This window comes from Topomyia yanbarensis, chromosome 3, assembly GCF_030247195.1.
Source record: "Topomyia yanbarensis strain Yona2022 chromosome 3, ASM3024719v1, whole genome shotgun sequence".
Taxonomy (NCBI): Eukaryota; Metazoa; Arthropoda; class Insecta; order Diptera; family Culicidae; genus Topomyia; species Topomyia yanbarensis.
The window spans coordinates 271,332,896-271,352,559 of NC_080672.1; the positions used below are offsets into that span (position 1 = coordinate 271,332,896).

At 38.2% G+C, this 19,664-nt stretch overlaps 1 protein-coding gene across 1 annotated transcript in view; it reads left to right on the forward strand.

Moving 5' to 3' along the window:
• Nucleotides 1–19,664, forward strand: part of LOC131694302 (paramyosin, long form) — a 69,276-nt gene that overhangs the window by 29,365 nt on the left and 20,247 nt on the right. Inside the window, exons 3-6 of the mRNA XM_058982926.1 lie at nt 5,092–5,178; nt 5,262–5,428; nt 6,142–7,141; nt 7,208–7,320. Coding sequence (XP_058838909.1) covers nt 5,092–5,178; nt 5,262–5,428; nt 6,142–7,141; nt 7,208–7,320 — 1,367 coding nt within the window. The remainder of the gene's footprint in view (nt 1–5,091; nt 5,179–5,261; nt 5,429–6,141; nt 7,142–7,207; nt 7,321–19,664) is intronic.

Consider the following 19,664-nt stretch of genomic DNA (forward strand, 5'->3'; position numbering starts at 1 on the left):
ACAAACGACGTTCCGGCGTAGTTTTTCGTCATCCACCGGCACTGCGATTTCACGATCGATATCTGCTCGTCCGTGTACCCGAAGGGACCGAGTCTTCTTCCGATAGATGATGTCCTCCATCTTGTGGTGTGGTGAATCAAGGTATGGGCGTCGCTATTACGTCATTGTAAATATTTTCGATATTTTCGGCCGGCGTGATATTTGTGAGATTTTGTGATATTTTCGGCCAGCGTTACGTAAACTCGTCCCGTCCTTGTTGTCGAAAAGCTTTTTATCTACGCCGGATGGCCGCTACCGGCCTTCCGCTCCACGCTCGGGCATGCCAGGATCTGGTAAACTGTACTCACGGGCACGTTTCCGTCTCGAAAGTGGTCTACCGTTAACTTTTTTCCGCGATGACCATGCGTTTCGTAAAACGGTACAGCACGCTCGCTGAGTGCTTGCTGTTTTGACGCCATCGTTGATTGAACTGACAGCACCCGAGCGAATAGAAACATGCCAACCATTTCTAAGGAGTCCAGAGAGCGATTTTCTTGAAAAGAAAAGAAACTCTTTATTTTAATTAAAGAAGGGTATTGAAATCATTCTCATTTTTATTGAACACCTGTTAAGGGTTGCTTAGGACATGGTAAGTAATAATTTACCTACGTTAAAAGCATGATAGCTACCATTGCCGTCCGCCACCAAGGATAAGGTAGAAGCAAAGTGTGATGTTTCACCTACTTAACGGAAGAATGACGACTCATGAGACTCTTCGGAATTCGCAGTTTAGAAGGGTATAAGGTCTAGGATTCGCTCCAAGCAAGCGATGCGGCCTGTAAAGCAAAACTTATTATGTAGTTATTACGTTAGTCTACGAGTACACAATCACTCGAAAAAGAAAAAAATTTGTTCACTTTTGAAAGTTTTTTATCTCTGAGTAGCCGGCTACCGAGAGTACCCTATGTTTTCTAAAATAGCAATTTGAACTCCAAGCATCCAGCCGTGTCAGTGTTGCCGGGAAAAGCTGATCGTATCTACGTAATTAACCTGATCACTAACAGTATTTAGTATTTGTTAGTTCTTCTCTACAATTACTTATTTGGTTAAAAACCACCGAATGAAAACACTTGATATAGACAAACAGCTATGATAGCGCGAAATGGTACAAACCAAGGAAAATGTGTCTTATTCTTCAAATCATTTTTCTACTATGGCGTGAGGCATGAGATAGACGACCTACCTACTTCTAACCCCTTCCTAAAAGGCAAAGTGGAAATTAACGAAGTAACTCATTCAACTTATTGAATGTTTTATTTTTGTATATTGCGCATAACTTTTTAGAAGTACAAGAAAGCCCCGTTGAATCAACCCTTTAATATATTTTAGGCTGGCAAAATATTCGAGCCACGCCACTAAATCGTCATCCACATTTCCATGGGAAATCTGTATAACAAGCAAGCACGACTCTATTCGATTTTGTTAAAAAATGTTGCATGTTTGGAAAGGAAAGATGCTGTATTTTTTAACGTCTGTAGGCCCACTTGACCCAGAATCAGGAATCAGAATATATTGGCTTAAATGGCACGGCCCACTTGACCCAACAATAACCTTTGAAAAGGGCTTATGTATTTTTGACAAATGTTTTTCAAATCATTGTAACTCGAAATTCGTTGATTGCATTGAAATCATGTCCGCAGGTTCTCACAATACACGTGTTTGTGACATTCTTCGATAAGCAAAAATGATTCCAGGTACATAAAATTTCTTCTGATTCATTACAATGACAGAATGGCTGCGAAATGATTTTCAACTGGCGATGAAATTTTTTCATATACTATAAATAAATCTGTAAAAAATAATTCATTAAAAATAATTGAAAAGCTGATAGAATAAGGCACCGTAACATTTTTTTGACATTAAAAATGTCTTACTCCACTATCTGGGGCTAGGTGTCATTCTAAAATCTAAACTATCTCCCATGTAACGAAACTATGTAAGGTTTGCACGCTTATAACTCCGATATTACTAGATGGATTTTAATCATTCATACACCAACCGATTCAGAAACACCTAACTTAAATATTGGTAATAATTTAATATCTCCCCAATAAAAGTAGACTTTTGGAAATTGGTAAAATTAAAAAGTTCACGAAAAACGGGAAAAATACCATTCGTGACGCAGATTTCTCAGACACAGCCGTCAAAAGAGGGCAGCTTAGTTGCTCAATGAAACACGAAAAGTCATAAATAGAAGCAACGCATGTCCGTTTACATCAGTCGTTGCTCTTATCCCACACGAGCAACGTCGTCTCCGGGCGATGCAATAAGCGCTATCGATTTTCGGTAACGTTGGCATTTGCACACACTCGCACCTAAGTGACTAAACCATATACGGTTAGTTTATAAATAGAGGTGACGCGTACCCGTTTGAATCAGTTTTTGTTCTTATGTCGAACGGGTAAGATCATGGCTGCAGCGTCTGGGCACTACAATAAGCGGTATACGCTATGCATTTTCGGCAGCGGTGGCCGTGTGCGGATTTTTCGGTTACCAGCACGGTGTCACAGAATGATTTGCAAAGTGGGTGGGTGGGGTGGTTTGGATTTAATTCAGTACGGTGTGTGCTGCTTAAGAGTGTTGCGTTTGAAAAAAATATATTTATTTTTATGCATGCGTGTGCGTTGTAACTTGTTAAACCATGTTTACGGCGCTTTGTAGCTGCGTAGGGTAAAGAGCCTATTGGTTTTCATGTTTCATATTTCGGTTATATGTTTTTTATCAGTAAGGCATCTGACAACGTGCTTCTGTAGTTATTGCACTGTTCAGCAGCGTAGTATTTTATATAGGAGAGTACATTCAGGTTTTTTACGCGGATTTTGAAATTTACGCGGGTTTCATTACAACAATTTTTAGAATGAAACGACGCTGTACCCAGAAAAAGATCCTGTTGCAAATTATCCAGGAGGAGTGCAGAAAATTCCACTGCAAAGCAGATGAGAATTGCAAATATAAGCAAGCATCGCTAATTCTCGAAAATTTCAAAAAGAACATTTTTAAAATGTATCCTGCTGTCTAGGCAGTAATGAATTTACCAGCACCGTCAAACGAGAAAACCTAACCGCGGAGCCGTAACATGGATTGTTTGAAAAATACGAAATTGTTAATTATACAATTTTCATGTATGTCATGTACAAGCACGCATTTGCCCATAAATAACCATAAAACGATTCCGTGCATATAACAATATCAATTCCAAGTGGATTCTAGTGCTATATACTTTCCAATATTGATTATAGTGTACATTTGCAGTATAAAGTTGACCTAACCCAACTGGAGAATACAATCTCACATTCAGTTGTGAACTAAAAGTTGATTCACTTGTGAATGTTTACAATTCAATCTTCCGATTCAATCCGCGAATAAAGAACCACAGTCTTCTTCATTCAACATAGTATGTGTCATTCTTTTACCTGGATCACTTTTTCGGAAGCTCATCTCTACCTACGTTCAGTTGTGTTATTTGGAGAGTTTTAGTCGGATCGTGAATGAACGACTGGCTGCTATCAAAGCAATGAACAGATTCGCCAAGAATCATGCGAATGAATGATAATTCCCATCTCTGCACCTATATAACATAAAACGCTGCAGAATTGGTTTAATAATACAATGTTTACACTACAGAGTTATAACACGTTATAATAATTAGCAACAAGAAAAATGTCACCAAGATAGCATAAAAACCCGTTTTAACTGGTAGTGCGAACGTTGCATAACAATGTAATTTATCAAATAATTTCATTTTTTCCACCACTAATCGATCAAGAAATACTTAACTTTAAGAGTGTTTACTTAAGTTCATTAGTACATTATTGAAAATTAAATGGAAAATGAAATTTCATATTTTATGGAGAATCTGAATATTTCCGTTGGCGGGCGTGGGTTTCCTCATCACAGCTCTCAATATGGAACTTTTCTTTTGAATATATTTTCTGGACAGACCAGCCTATTTTTACTAGATGGATCAGCCAAATAATGCCAATCACCTAGTGAGATACTTGATTAATTAATAGATTACCGTTAAAAGACCTTCAATAAATTATGTTTTAATTGGGAGGTTATATAGCAAATTGTAACATATGAAAACAGGCGAGTGAACAAGAACGTGTGTCGATATGTGTGATGGATAAAATTCATTTGGACGCTCTTGAAAAAAGCTATATTTTTAATGTCACCGTGGTCGTGTCCTGTACACAACCCTTTAATTTTTTTGTTCTTGATGATTATATTTAAGTATTCGACTAAAAAACTTTAACATGATATTAAGCTATTTGATGACTGTAGAACTTTAATTTTGAGATGTTGTCGGCTAGATCAGTCATAAAAAGTTTCGGTGACTATTCCTTGATAAAGCTGAAATAAAGTCACCGAAACTGTCGGATAAAGAGACAACACGTCGATTATTTTTATGACTGACTAGCCAATACCCATCGCGCGTTGCTGCGACACTCTGCAAAATAGGAGGAAAACACAATTTATTCCAAAGCGCAATCGGGCGGGCATATAGTCTCCAACTAATAGCACACAAACACGCCCCATACCAAATACCTACTGTGTGCAAATTTTTACGGAAATCGGTTAAGCCGTTTGGGAGTCTATAAATCATATACATACAAACATTGACTTTTATATATATATATATATATATATATATATATATATATATATATATATATATATATATATATATATATATATATATATATATATATATATATATATATATATATATATATATATATATATATATATATATATATATATATATATATATATATATATATATATATATATATATATATATATATATATATATATATATATATATATATATATATATATATATATATATATAGATTTAGCCGATAACATTCCAAAATTTAACATGATATATATCAGAATAATATAAGCTTAACATAGACCAAATTGTTGGATTCACAAATATCAAACGCAGAATGTAATACAAATACCATATAGACTTACGTCATACAAATAATTGATATGCAAAAAGAATCTATCGTGACAGCTATCTTTCTCATTTTTAAATTGCAGATCGAGCGCGAAAGGGCTGACCTCAGTGTACAAGTCATCCAGATGTCAGAGCGCCTCGAAGAGGCCGAGGGTGGAGCTGAAGGTCAGGTTAGTTATAGGCACTGCTGGCGCTACAACAAACACTCGACAATTAAAAGTGCTATTTTTTTTACTATCCATTTTTCCTTCAGTTGGAAATCAATCGCAAACGGGACGCCGAACTGAACAAACTGCGCAAGCTGCTCGAAGATGTGCACCTGGAATCGGAGGAAACTGCTCACATTCTAAAAAAGAAACACCAGGAAATCGTAAATGATTTCAACGAGCAAATCGAATCAGTGACCAAGGCGAAACAAAGGTACAAACTCTAACATACGGCACCCGCCATAATGGAAAGTCTTTTAATCATGTCATTCATCATCACAACCTAGATTTACCACATGAAACGCAAGCTCTTAACCCACGCACAAATCTTCACTAAGACCTGACTGCGGTTACCGTGTAGGTGGAAATATTTGAACCACATCCAACTAAACTCCCCTTTTCTCTCGCTTCAATCAACGGTCGAAAGACTCATTGCAGTGCGAAATTATTGGAAAACTCCGTTGCGCACGTCACTAACGTGTTTCACGAACTAAGATTGATCAGCGTGAAAATATTCTATGCGTGATATAAAAAAATCCCGGCATCTATTTTTTACTCAAATAAACGTATACATATAACACAATTATTTCATTTCACTTCCACACGTACAGGTTAAAAAGATTCCTAGATTTGATAATGATCACTGTCATCATGATCATCGCAGCAACATTCATGTAAACACATCACAGCGAGTGGTATTTTGTGGAAAAATTCGTCTAAATTTAGCCGATCGTTCAAAGTGCTCGGTTGCCTCCTACACGGAGATTTGCATTGTTGATAAAATGTTCGTTTTAGAGCAAACGATTTCACGAATGTCAATCTACCAACCTCAGTCGAAGGTCAATTTGAAGTTTCTATGAGCTTCGGCATACTATAACTCCTTACTTGTACTACATTGATTTTTTTTTGTTTTCATTTATCCAACAGAATTGAGAAGGAGAAATCCAAACTCCAAACCGAAATCTACGAACTGTTGTCTCAGATTGAAAGCGTTTCCAAAGATAGGTCCGTCAGTATTAAAACGATCGAAAAGCTAGAAGTGCAAGTGACAGAACTGAACATTCGCATCGAGGAGCTGAATCACACTATTGTTGACATCACCTCCCACAAAACCCGTCTGTCCCAGGAGAATATTGATCTGGTGAAAACTGTTCAGGATCTGAAGATCAACATCGAAAGCATCAGCTTTTCGAAAACCCAGCTCAACTCTCAACTCGAGGAGGCCAGACGTCGCCTGGAAGAGGATGATCGCCGCCGTTCAATGCTGGAGTCAACACTGCATCAGATTGAAACCGAGCTTGAATCCGTTCGGCTACAGCTGGAAGAGGAGTCCGAGGCTCGTATGGATTTGGAACGACAACTGGTGAAGGCAAATGGGGAAGCAGGTACCTACAAATCGAAGTACGAAGCCGAAGTTATGGCTCGTAACGAAGAAATCGAAGAAATCCGCCGGAAGTACACCATTCGCATTCAGGAATCGGAAGAGCACATTGAATCTCTCCAGCTCAGGCTGAATAAACTGGAGAAGGAAAAGAGTCGCCTGTCCAGCGAAATCGAAATCCTTATCATCGATCTTGAGAAGGCCAATAATGGCATTCGAGAATATAGCAAACGTATCGAAATTCTCGAGAAAACCAATATCGAAATTAAAACCCGCCTGGAAGAAACCATTACCCTGTACGACCAATCTCAGCGCGATTTGAGACAGAGGACCCAAGACTACCAGCGATTGAGCCACGAGCTAGACGCTACCCGTGAACAGAAAGATCAGCTGACTCGGGACAACAACAAACTGCAGAAGGATTTGCACGAAACCCGCAGCTCCGTCACCGAACTGACACGCCGTCTTCATGACTATGAAGTCGAGCTCCGTCGTCTGGAGAATGAACGCGAGGAGCTCACTGCCGCCTACAAGGAAGCAGAAGCTGTGAGTTTTGTTTTTGATGTTTGACTAAAAACAGCTGAATGACACTAACGAGCCGTTCTGTTTCAGGGCCGTAAAGCGGAAGAGAAACGTGCGCAGGCTTTAGCTGGTGAGTATGGCCAGTTCCGTCACGACACCGAACGTCGTTTGCTAGAGAAGGATGAAGAAATCGAGGTCATCCGGTAAGTTGTTTACTAATTTATTTTCAGCTCCTTGGGGCTTGACCGAGCGCTTTTCATCGTACGATGGAAAAAAAAACTTTTACTTCCTGCACACACGTAGTAGGTACAGAAAGCTCTTTTATTCATCTCATCTCGTAGATACAGCATCAAATATTGCGACTCGTAGTGTAAGAGGGTATTATTCGCCCTCAACGAGGTAAAACCACTGAGAACTGACATACAAGTAAAGTTTTCAATGTGTGTAAGAAATAAAACTGTGATTTTGAAATGTCAACAGCAAGTAGCAACTAACCACTAGCTGGCGCTACGAGCAGCCAGCAAACGCTATATGGGCGTTGCGTGCAAACTTGGATACAATAGTGATTCATGCATTCGAACCTGTTTGCCATGACAACCTAGTACCTTGACGAAAAACCAATGAACGAAGCTAGTTCGGCATGTCAATATTATGCAAAAATATATACAAAAGTTGCAAAACAGACCTTTACATTTGAGTTTCCACCATATTTCTGTAAGCTACTAATAGCACAGAGAACAGACATATAAGCTGGAACAAACATTCCCGAAAAACCTGTGTATAGATTTAAATGAAAATACGTTGAAAATCATCATCGCATACAGGTTCGCATGCATGAGTCATCATTGTATCCAAGCTTGCGCACAAGTCCAGTGCAGCGATTGCTGGCCGATCGAAGCGCCGCCAAGTGGCAAGTTGCTACTTGCTGTTGTCATTTCAAAGCGACAGTTTTATTTCTTACACAAGTTGAAAACTTTACTTGTATGTCAGTTCCAGGGTGGCCAGACCTACCGATTTATCGGTAGTCCTACCGATGTTGGTCTTCCCTACCGATTCCCAGACGACCAAGGCAAAACTACCGATATTTTGTTATTCCTACCGAAAACTACCGATTTTTATTGATTTTGGACACATCCTACTCAACATTCATTTTTTGGATTGGATTTGGTCAGAGATCTGTGTTGTCAGTATTTTACAATTCTATGTCAATACTACGTTTTTGGGACAACAACCCGGCCTACAGATAACTACCGATAAACTTTTAGTGACCCTACCGATATTAAGGAATTCTATCTGGCCATCCTGGTCAGTTCTCAGTGCTAATAGTAATATAAAAGCTCCTGCTTTTATAATAATCAATGCTTTCACAACAACTCATTTCAGAAGAAAACACCCCATTACCGTATTGATCATATTTTTTAACCGGGGGTGAATTCACCCCCAGGGGTACGGCAGATGGTGAATTATGACGTGTAAATTTCAATTTGTTATCCTAATATTTTCTTCGAATTACTGACTCTATAATATAGAGACAATAATTCGATGGAAATATTAGGATAGCAAGTTGAATTTTTTCCGGGTTAATTCACCATCTGCCATACCCCTGGGCTAAATTCACCCCGGTTGAAAAACACTGTTCTAGATGGTATGCCCTCATGATTAGCACAACTCCAATATTAGTGTATAGCCTCAAAAAATGCTAACTCTATGTTTTACGATAACGTACGCTTTCCTACAGTGACTATCCTTTGTTTAACATGATAAAAATTACCCCTTAGATATGAGGCATACTTTCAACTTTGTAAACACCAATTCATATTATCGCTGAAATTACAGTGCGCGGAAAAAGGTACACTGTATTTGGGTGAACTTAATTCATATTGTAATCACACAAGAAAAACAAATAATTCATCATAACATCAAAAACATTGCTTATGGCCCGGCAAGGACATTCCACTTAAACAGTTGCGAAAATTCTGGGAAGGTAAAGGTTTTTTTCAGTGCCATGCAAACACATCTAGGAGTGTACCAAACTTGACTTCAAACATCGAGCCGGAGTTTTGGAAGATTCAAACTAAACTAAAGAGATAAGAGTACGTGTTCTTATCACGTACTCTTTTATCTCGTTGGCATAGTTCGAATCCTCCAAAACTCCGGCTTCCAATGGTTACTGGATAATAAAAAGGCCCTGACAACCTATAATAAAGAGTTAAGAAAATCACGAAGAATAAGCTGGAGGTCCTATTGTGAGAACATTGAAAAAACCCCAGAAATAGGCTGGCTACAAAAAGTACCATTCAAATGGCCTAGGAAATTAAAAGAAACCAGATGATAAATACAAAAGAAACTCTTGAAATAATGATGGAAACACACTTTCCAGGGTCATATTTTGTACCGAGAGACGAGGGAATAGGTGTAGAAGCTGAAGAGAGTAGGATGCCAGCTAGGGCTACTAGCAACAACTCATCCCTACCTATCACCATATTCACACAATCTAAAGTTGAATGGGCCGTTAATTCCTTTGAACTGCTCAAATCTCCTACAAGGGATGGTATTTTTCGTGCAATTCTACAGTAGGGTGGAGACGCATTGCTTGATTCCTTAACAACAATTTTTGAAGCAAGTTTAAAACTTGGTCACGTACCAAAAATATGGAACCAACTTCGCATTGTCTTCTAGCAAAAAAGTCAAGGAAAAGATAATTGACGAGCACATAAAATCAAAATATTTACAACTAAATCCCATTAGTAAATCTCAATTTGCATACCAATCAAATAAATCTACTGTCACAGCTCTACTTAAATTAGTAACCAAAATAGAGAGCACTCTCAAGAAAAAGGAAATTGCTCCAGTAGCATTTCTTGATATAGAGGGTACTTTCGATACGCATCTTACAAATCGATAAAAAAACAAAGGAGCAAAGAAACTTTGATCCTTGCATTAATGTCTGGATCATGGAAATGCTGAATAACAGAAAAGTATCTGCTGAATTGAGGGAATCGTCCATAACAATAACGACCACTAAGGGATGTCCTCAAGGAGGTGTATTGTCGCCCTTGCTATGGTCGCTTATAGAAGATGATCTACTCAATAAACTTGCGGAAAAGGGCTTTGAAGTTATTGGGTTTGCTGACGACGTGGTCATAATAGTTCGTTGAAAGTTCGACGACATCATCACAGATCGAATGCCATCTGCCTTGAACTGCACTTTCCAGCGGTGCCAAGGAAAAGCGTTAAACATAAACCCCTCTAAAGCAGTTTTGGTTCCGTTTACTCGCAGAAGAAAAGTGACGCTCAAAAGTCTGACAATTAATGGACAAACTCAACTGGAACTTGCACTTAGAGCAGGTAATAGACAAAGCCACAAATACTCTCTGGGTAAGTAAGAAAGCTTTTGGAAAAATGGGGGCTTTAACCTACAATGATTCATTGGATCTACACGGTTATAGTAAGACCCAAGCTAGTGTATACTGCACTAGTACGGTGGCCGAAAACGAAGCAATGTACGGCCCGGAAAAAATAGACAAATTACAACGCTTGGCCTGCATGGCCATAACAGGAGCAATGTATAGTACACCAACAAAGGCCATATAGGCAGCTCTTAATAAGCTTCCACTGCATCAATACGTACAAATGGAAGCCAAAAAGAGTGTACTATGGCTGCGAAGAAACAATAATTTTCTTGAAGGCAATCTTTTGGGGCATCTGAGTATACTGAAAGATTTCTTCATGAATCCACTAGTAGCAATGAATGAAGACTGGATGGGAAAAAGCCCAAACCTAGACATACCGTACCAAGTGGTCGAAATGGACCGTCGAACTTGGGAGATAGGAAGCCCAAATATTCTACCAGGATCGACTAATTTCTACACAGATGGATCAAAAATGAACGATAGCAGCACCAATGGGAAGATGGACAACTGTTTTCCTTGCAGAAATATATGCCATCTTAGAGTATGCATCTATATGTTTAAAAAGGAACTATAGACACGCACGAATTTGCATATTTTCTGAAAGTCAGGCAGCTCTGAATGCACTAAAATCCTACGATTGCCAATCCAAACTGGTGTGGGAATGTATGACACTACAATTGGCTGATAAAAATCAGGTTTATCTGTACTGGGTACCTACTAAGTACTTACGGGGCACTGCCCGGTCACATATCATTTGGAAAAGATAAATCGAAGTCAATCAGAAGTCTGTCGGTTTTGTGACTGTGGTATAGCGACCTCTCAACATTTGCTTTGCGACTGTTCAGCACTATTAGTGCATAGAAAACAATATTTCAACAAGGTCATACTAAGTCCTTGTGAAATCTGGTTATAAAATCCCCACGTAGTACTTAAATTCAGTCTAAGAATTATGCCAGACAGGGGTACTTCGCACCATCAGACAACCACAGTTACCCTCAATGGTAACTCGTCGGCCTGGACCGGTGTGATATTAAGCAGGGGTATACCACAATAGATCAACTCAATGGTCGCGGTGGTTCCAAATCCCAACAAAAAAAATGGTCACTGGAAGCAATTTATGAGCCTTCTGGAGTTAACAATACAGATGAGACAGCAATTCGTTCATTTTTCAAGGAAAGAGGTTGTTCTTCTGTCGTTGATAATCTGCGGTTTAAAAGCAACATTTTATTACGTGGTCAAATAAATTCATGGTTGCAAACTTTTTTATTTTATGGAGAAAATGTAAACCGAAACAGCCGTTCTGGATGTTCCATTCTCACTTCATATCAACTTAATATGATTTAATTACAGAACCTGCTGAATCGACAACATCGTATGTTGCGACTAATAAAGCTCATCAGTAATATTTCGATGAGGTTACATACAATGAATGCATGGCACTGAAAAAAACCATTTACCCAAAATATTGAAATAAATTTACAAAAAAGACGAGAAGTTAGATTGAATAAGAGAAGTTAGATTGAATAAAAAATATGTAAATGTAATGAATTAATCCACAATGCGTACACATAGAGTACAGTGGGATCAAGTAGGTCAGTTTTCTTTGGTGAGCTCCTGCGATGGTATTTTTGCACTCATTTTGACAAACACACAATAATGATTTTCTGCCTGGCTAAATATTTTTCAATCACAATCCAATAAGGCGAATATACTTTTTTCGATGTTTTTAAAATCTGGAGGTACGATAGGTAAATATATTCGAGGATAAATAAAACAATGTACATACATACAAAATCAGCTGTTCAACTTTTATTTGAGGAGTATGAATACTACAGATCATTTAAAAATTAATAACGCAAATAATAAATGCAATCCGTTGACGTCATTCAGGTAACAAAAAGAGGAAGTGGCTAATGAGGTGAAATATCATGAAACCGCGGATGGAACTATTTTTTCAGCAGTTGCGTCTAGTCTTGCACTTGCAAATGACTTCTTTAGTATCCTCGTCATCGCCAGAGTGTGGAATTGAAGTTGTGCATTCCGGCTAACGTGCTTAGCTATGCGACGATCTTTTTTAACCGTGTTTCGATTATCTACTTCAAAATTATTAAATTGTTAACTCACACGAAATATCTGACGCGCTTTCATTGATGACGAGCACTTTCCTTTTACACGAGCAGAACCTTGAATTGTTTAGATGCTGGTCGAATACTGGCACCATCTTGCACAGAGGCAATCGCGTTCTTTATATCATCTTCACTTCGTTTTTGGCGTTTTTTGCACGTAATTACGCACAATTTCCCTGTCGAAAGAATTCAAATTTACATTATACTAGTGTTCTATAGTAGCCTCAAACGACTAACCCATCGTGCCCCCAAGCGTGTGATTCATGTTCATATTTTTTTTATAAAAATATCGAAAAAACCAACACAATACTCGTGTTCAGCATTAATTTTTACGTAAGAAAAAACTCAATTGACTTTTTTACATTGATTGAATGAACTGTACTGAGGACGAAAGACAATGCGTTTTAGCAGCACAACACGCGAAAAAATAAACGACGCTGTAATTAATAAAGTTGATCCACTGTAACAGCCAAAACAACAGACGTCAACAATGTTCTCTACCCTGTATCTAATTCACGCAACATGAGCGACCTCTGCAATAACATAGCAAAGATAATGCCCTATACCTATTTGACCCCATTCTACTCTAGTAAAAAGAACAAACCAAAGAATAGGTTCTTTACCGTCGGTTAAATGGAAATTATCTTCACCGCGGTTACCAAAATTTATCTTATTCAAACGTTTCCCTAAAATAGAGTAAAAATCAAACGCCAGGTAGTTTTTCGAACTCTTGAACGGTACGTTGTCCATAAAAAATCCAATAGAAGTAGATGATTTTCCACATTTTAAGCACCAGTGCGCGGATTTTCATATATATGATGCGTGGAATTTGGTACAATACATGAAGACTTTTTTTCAATAGATCCAATCTACAAAAGAGAGCCTCTCTTTGTTTACTTTCTCTTCCGCCAATTACTCGGTCACCATTCTGATTTCCCTTCAACTGTTTGCGTAACAAGCTAGTAAAAGTCTAGTGGTCTTTCGAAACATACTCATAAATATTCGAAAAGTTTTGTGGTTTTGTAGTAATAATCGAAAGAGAAAGCGAAAAAAGAGGGCTCTCATTTGCAGATTGTACCTAATGAAAAAAAGTCTTCACATCTTCCATTTTTGAAAATTTTGTATAATTCAGCGGAAATATGTGCCTGCACGGTATTTCGTTTGATTACGCCACATTTTCACAGGTGAGTTATTTGCGTTTCTCCAGTAAGAACCATAGATTTTTTAGAATGCGCATAAAATTTTCTTTTGACATCAAGGTGATATTGTGAACCATTTCAAAGCTGCATGAAAACAATAAAAATATGATTCATCTATAAAGTTGACTCGTCTCACCATATAGGGTAAATGCTCTTGAAGGGGGATATTTGTTGTTTTTTTCTGCAGTATCGTCGACACATACCTCAATTTTGGCATAAAATTAGGAAAATATGTCATGAGGCACGTATTAGACAAGAGGTAAAACAAATACTTATGATAATTTATGGATTGGAATTTATATTTTGCTGTGATTGAAACCAGAATAACAGTTTTACTGACCGAAGAAAATTGAGCATGTGCTTATCTTGAATGGATCTAAAAAATTAAAAGAATTATTGGTATCCCAAAAGGGTAAGAAACACATTTGTAAATTCATTAGCTTTTATTAGGTTTTAATGTTCAAATCTCGAAGAAATATATATTTTATCAAAAGGTCTCATAAGCAAATTAGTTTTTCCAGCATGATATTTATAACCCCTGAATTTAGATTTTCTTCATGACAAAATGCTACCAAAAAGTCCCTCTATGAGTGAATAGCGGAAACTGGTAGTCTCTAGCATGCTTATTTGTAGTCCGATTCAATGTCGGAAAACTATAATTATACTTTATTTAAAACCTAATTCATGATATTTTCTATAGTATTTCCAATCGATTTAAATAAAACTGTACAGGTTGAAATATATAAAACTCCAATTTTCGAGCGCTTCATCATAAGCAAGCATGTTCAACAAAGCATACTTCAGACGATATAATGTATCACATAAAGAAGTAATTTTTTTCGGAGAGTTTCATGTTGCTATATGTAGCAATGGAAGATAGATTAAAATATGTTAAATTTTTCAGACCATGATGTTTTTGACGCATTATTTCATTTTCATACGGCGTGTGGCATATTTTTCCACATTCAAATTTCGAAATCTTGATCTGTTTCTGTGTAGTCCCACTTAATATTATTTATCCTAATGGTCCCAAGGTCAGCTCCGATTGTTTTGTTTTGTTTTCACCTCCGACGCCATGTTGTACGGGAAGAACAGTTTTAAAATAAATTCAATATCATGCGGTTACTATTTCATGTTTTCGAAATCATGTACTGCAAACAATGCAAAATGCAGCCACTAATTGCAAACGATTGCGTTCTGAATAATTGAATAATAATGAAATATGTGCAGAGCAGTCAATGTTGTTATGTGTACAATGCTCCAAGCAAAATACTTTCGCAACGAATTCCCATCGCAATCATTAAAAATAGAATCAAACGTACTTTGGCAACCATTCGGTTTAATGACAATCGATCGCATAACGTAGTTTCATCTTAAAAGAATACCACAACTTACGAAACAGCTTCGCAGCGGTATCACAAAACCCTTACAAATTTACTAACCCGCGAAGACGATTTGGACTTTAATCTATCAAAATCCGGTCATGCATTACCTGATCTGTGGAAGTCCCCATAACGTAAGGAAGCCGTCTACAGTTGCATTTAAGTACCTGATGTAATCTTATCTAACCCAAAATTAGTCGTTGGTTGATCAAGGTGAAGTGCAGTTCATAGCAAGACTACAATAACAATTTTCGTGAAGTAGCAAAGATTCGAGAGAAGATTACGGTGGATCACGGAAAAATATGTATATTACATTTCGTGAGAAGGCAGACAAAATACAATAGAGTGAACTAGCGAATGGTTGTGGATGAATCGAAGCGGCTTTTCGGATTAATTTTAACCTCTGTAACGAGCAGTTGTGTGGTTTGTGTGTTGTATAAAAGGGATAATATTATTGCACCCATTAAACTGAGTATAATGATCATGCATCTTCTTCCCACGTCACAGTAAACTTCTAAAAACTTCTGGCGAACATTTTATAATATTTAATAGATGTAGTACGAGTGAAGCATTTTTTTGAATCAGAAAAATGATTTACTACATTAAATAACAGAGAGAAGGTTAGATAACAATATTAACATGCCAAAATCAAGAGATAAAGTTTTTGCATAACATTATAAAGAAGTTTTGAAAATATATTCAAATGTCGGAATGATGGTTTACGGGTAAAAAGATTAAGTTCACTGTTTAAAATAAGCATAAGAAATAAGATTTCATGAATTTAACATAACTGCGGTTATGTTAGCTTGTTCAAAACTTTGTTTGTTCTTGACTTTATATTTGAACACTCGAACAAAGACTTTCTGAAAAATTGAAGCGTAATCAAGAGAAAATACTTCGATGGAAATAAAATTGAAAATTTATGAGCCGATATCAAACAAGGTTTCTGTTACTTTTTTATGTTAATATCTAAAAGACACACGGCTCCTGTAAGCTAGCGCATCGATCCGCTTCATTAACCATAGAACGTTGCACTTGCGTTTTCCACCCTACAACCTTGCACTGGGGTACCCCACGCGTTTGATCACAATATTAACAGGTAAAAATGCAAACAAAAGAATATGTATTATACATTTCTTCGTTTTGCCTTTCTCAATAGAAAGGTATTGCAATTGCTCTGAAAACCGACTTTTTAACGGAGGCCCGGAGGGCCGAGTGACATATACCATTCGATTCAGTTCGTCGAGTTCGGCAAATGTCTGTGTGTGTGTATGTATGTGTGTGTGTATGTATGTGTGTGTGTATGTGCGTCTGTGTGTGTGTACGCGAACACAATCTCACTCACTTTTCTCAGAGATGGATGAACCGAATTTTACAAACTTAGTCCCAAATGAAAGGTGCAACGTTCCCATAGGCTGCTATTGAATTTCTAATGGATCCGACTTCCGGTTCCGGAATTACAGGGTGATGAGTACGATCACGCAGAAAACGTCGATTTTAAGAAATTCTGCAATGAATGTATAATGGTGAAAATTTTTCCAAAATGTGACCACAACTGCTTCGATTTGTAGTACTAGGTCATTAACAGCCATTCAAAGTCTCTTTGGTCACATTGGCCACCATCATCGGTTCCGGAAGCCCCGGCGGAAGTATCCAAATTCAGACTAACAGTCACATCGGTTTCTCGGAGATGGCTAGACCGATTCGACTAAACTTGACCTCAAATGAAAGGTATTGCGTCCCCGTAAGTGGCTATTAAATTTTATCCCCAACCGACTTCCGGTTCCGGAGTTACGGGTTGTGGCGTGCGATCACATAGCAAATTGTGATTCAAACCGATACCCCGATGGAAGCAAAAAAGGTAAAAATTTCGCTAAAATGTCTCTCAAATAACTTAACTTTGCAGTTCTAGGTCACCGACGGCCAAACAAACTTTCGTTGACTACATTGACCACCATAGACGGTTCCAGAAGTGCCCGGGAAAAGCGGCCATCTTCCATAACTAGCAAACTCATATCAGTTTCTCGAAAATGGTTGGGCCGATTTTCACAAACTTAGTCCCAAATGATAGCTATATTATCCCCACAGATGTCTGTAAAATTTCGCACGGATCGCTTGTATGGTTCCGGAAATATAGACTGAACGGTCCGGTCACACATGAAATTCCCATATAAGCCGGAACTCAAAATTTTTTTTCAAAGGGGGGACCCCATGAAATTTCAGAAATCGAATTCGTATTTTTGATGCCAAACATCTTTAAAATGCATGAAACGTCGAGATTTAATGTTATCTCGAAAAAATTTTTTTTATAAAAATCGACTTTTTGGGACTGCCGATTTCGCACCTTTTTGCCTTTCTCAATAGAAAGGTATTGCAATTGCTCTGAAAACCGACTTTTTAACGGAGGCCCGGAGGGCCGAGTGACATATACCATTCGATTCAGTTCGTCGAGTTCGGCAAATGTCTGTGTGTGTGTATGTATGTGTGTATGTATGTATGTGTGTGTATGTGTGTGTGTATGTGACCAAAAATGTCACTCATTTTTCTCAGAGATGGCTGAACCGATTTTGACAAACTTAGTCTCAAATGAAAGGTGCAACGTTCTCATAGGCTGCTATTGAATTTCTAATGGATCCGACTTCCGGTTCCGGAATTACAGGGTGATAAGTACGAACACGCAGAAAATGTCGATTTTAATAAATTCTGCAATGAATGTATAAAGGTGAAAAATTTTCCAAAATATGACCACAACTGCTTCGATTTGTAGTATTAGGTCACTAACATCCATTCAAAGTCTATTTGGCCACATTGGCCACCATCCTCGGTTCCGGAAGCCCCGGCGGAAGTATCTAAATTCAGAATAACAGTCACATCGGTTTCTCGGAGATGGCTAGACCGATTCGACTAAACTTGGCCTCAAATGAAAGGTATTGCGTCCCCGTAAATGGCTATTTAATTTCACATCGATCCGACTTCCGGTTCCGGAGTTACAGGTTGTGGCGTGCGATCACATAGCAAATTGTGATTCAAACCGATACTCCGATGAAAGCAAAAAAGGTAAAAATTTCGCTAAAATGTCTCTCAAACAACTTAAATTTGCTGTTCTAGGTCACCGACGGCCAACCAAACTTTCGTTGACTACATTAACCACCATAGACGGTTCCGGAAGTGCCCGGGAAAAGCGGCCATCTTTCAAAATTTACGAACTCACATCAGTTTCCCGGAAATGGTTGGGCCAATTTTCACAAACTTAGTCCCAAATGATAGCTATAATATCCCCATAGATGTCTATAAAATTTCGTACGGATCGCTTATATGGTTCCGGAAATATAGACTAAACCGTCCGGTCACATATGAAATTCCCATATAAGCCGGAACTCAAATTTTTTTTCAAAGGGGGGACCTCATGAAATTTCAGAAATCGAATTCGTATTTTTGATGCCAAACATCTTTAAAATGCATGAAACGTCGAGATTTTATGTTATCTCGAAAAAAATTTTTTTTATAAAAATCGACTTTTTGGGACTTTGCCGATTTCGCACCTTTTTGCCTTTCTCAATAGAAAGGTATTGCAATTGCTCTGAAAACCGACTTTTTAACGGAGGCCCGGAGGGCCGAGTGACATATACCATTCGATTCAGTTCGTCGAGTTCGGCAAATGTCTGTGTGTGTGTATGTATGTGTGTGTGTATGTGTGTGTGTGTGTATGTGCGTCTGTGTGTGTGTACGCGAACACAATCTCACTCACTTTTCTCAGAGATGGATGAACCGATTTTTACAAACTTAGTCCCAAATGAAAGGTGCAACGTTCCCATAGGCTGCTATTGAATTTCTAATGGATCCGACTTCCGGTTCCGGAATTACAGGGTGATGAGTACGATCACGCAGAAAACGTCGATTTTAAGAAATTCTGCAATGAATGTATAATGGTGAAAAATTTTCCAAAATGTGACCACAACTGCTTCGATTTGTAGTACTAGGTCATTAACAGCCATTCAAAGTCTCTTTGGTCACATTGGCCACCATCATCGGTTCCGGAAGCCCCGGCGGAAGTATCCAAATTCAGACTAACAGTCACATCGGTTTCTCGGAGGTGGCTAGACCGAATCAACCAAACTTAGTCTCAAATGAAAGATGTTGCGTCCCCGTAAATGGCTATTAAATTTTATCCCCAACCGACTTCCGGTTCCGGAGTTACGGGTTGTGGCGTGCGATCACATAGCAAATTGTGATTCAAACCGATACCCCGATGGAAGCAAAAAAGGTAAAAATTTCGCTAAAATGTCTCTCAAATAACTTAACTTTGCAGTTCTAGGTCACCGACGGCCAAACAAACTTTCATTGACTACATTGACCACTATAGACGGTTCCGGAAGTGCCCGGGAAAAGCGGCCATCTTTCATAACTAGCAAACTCATATCAGTTTC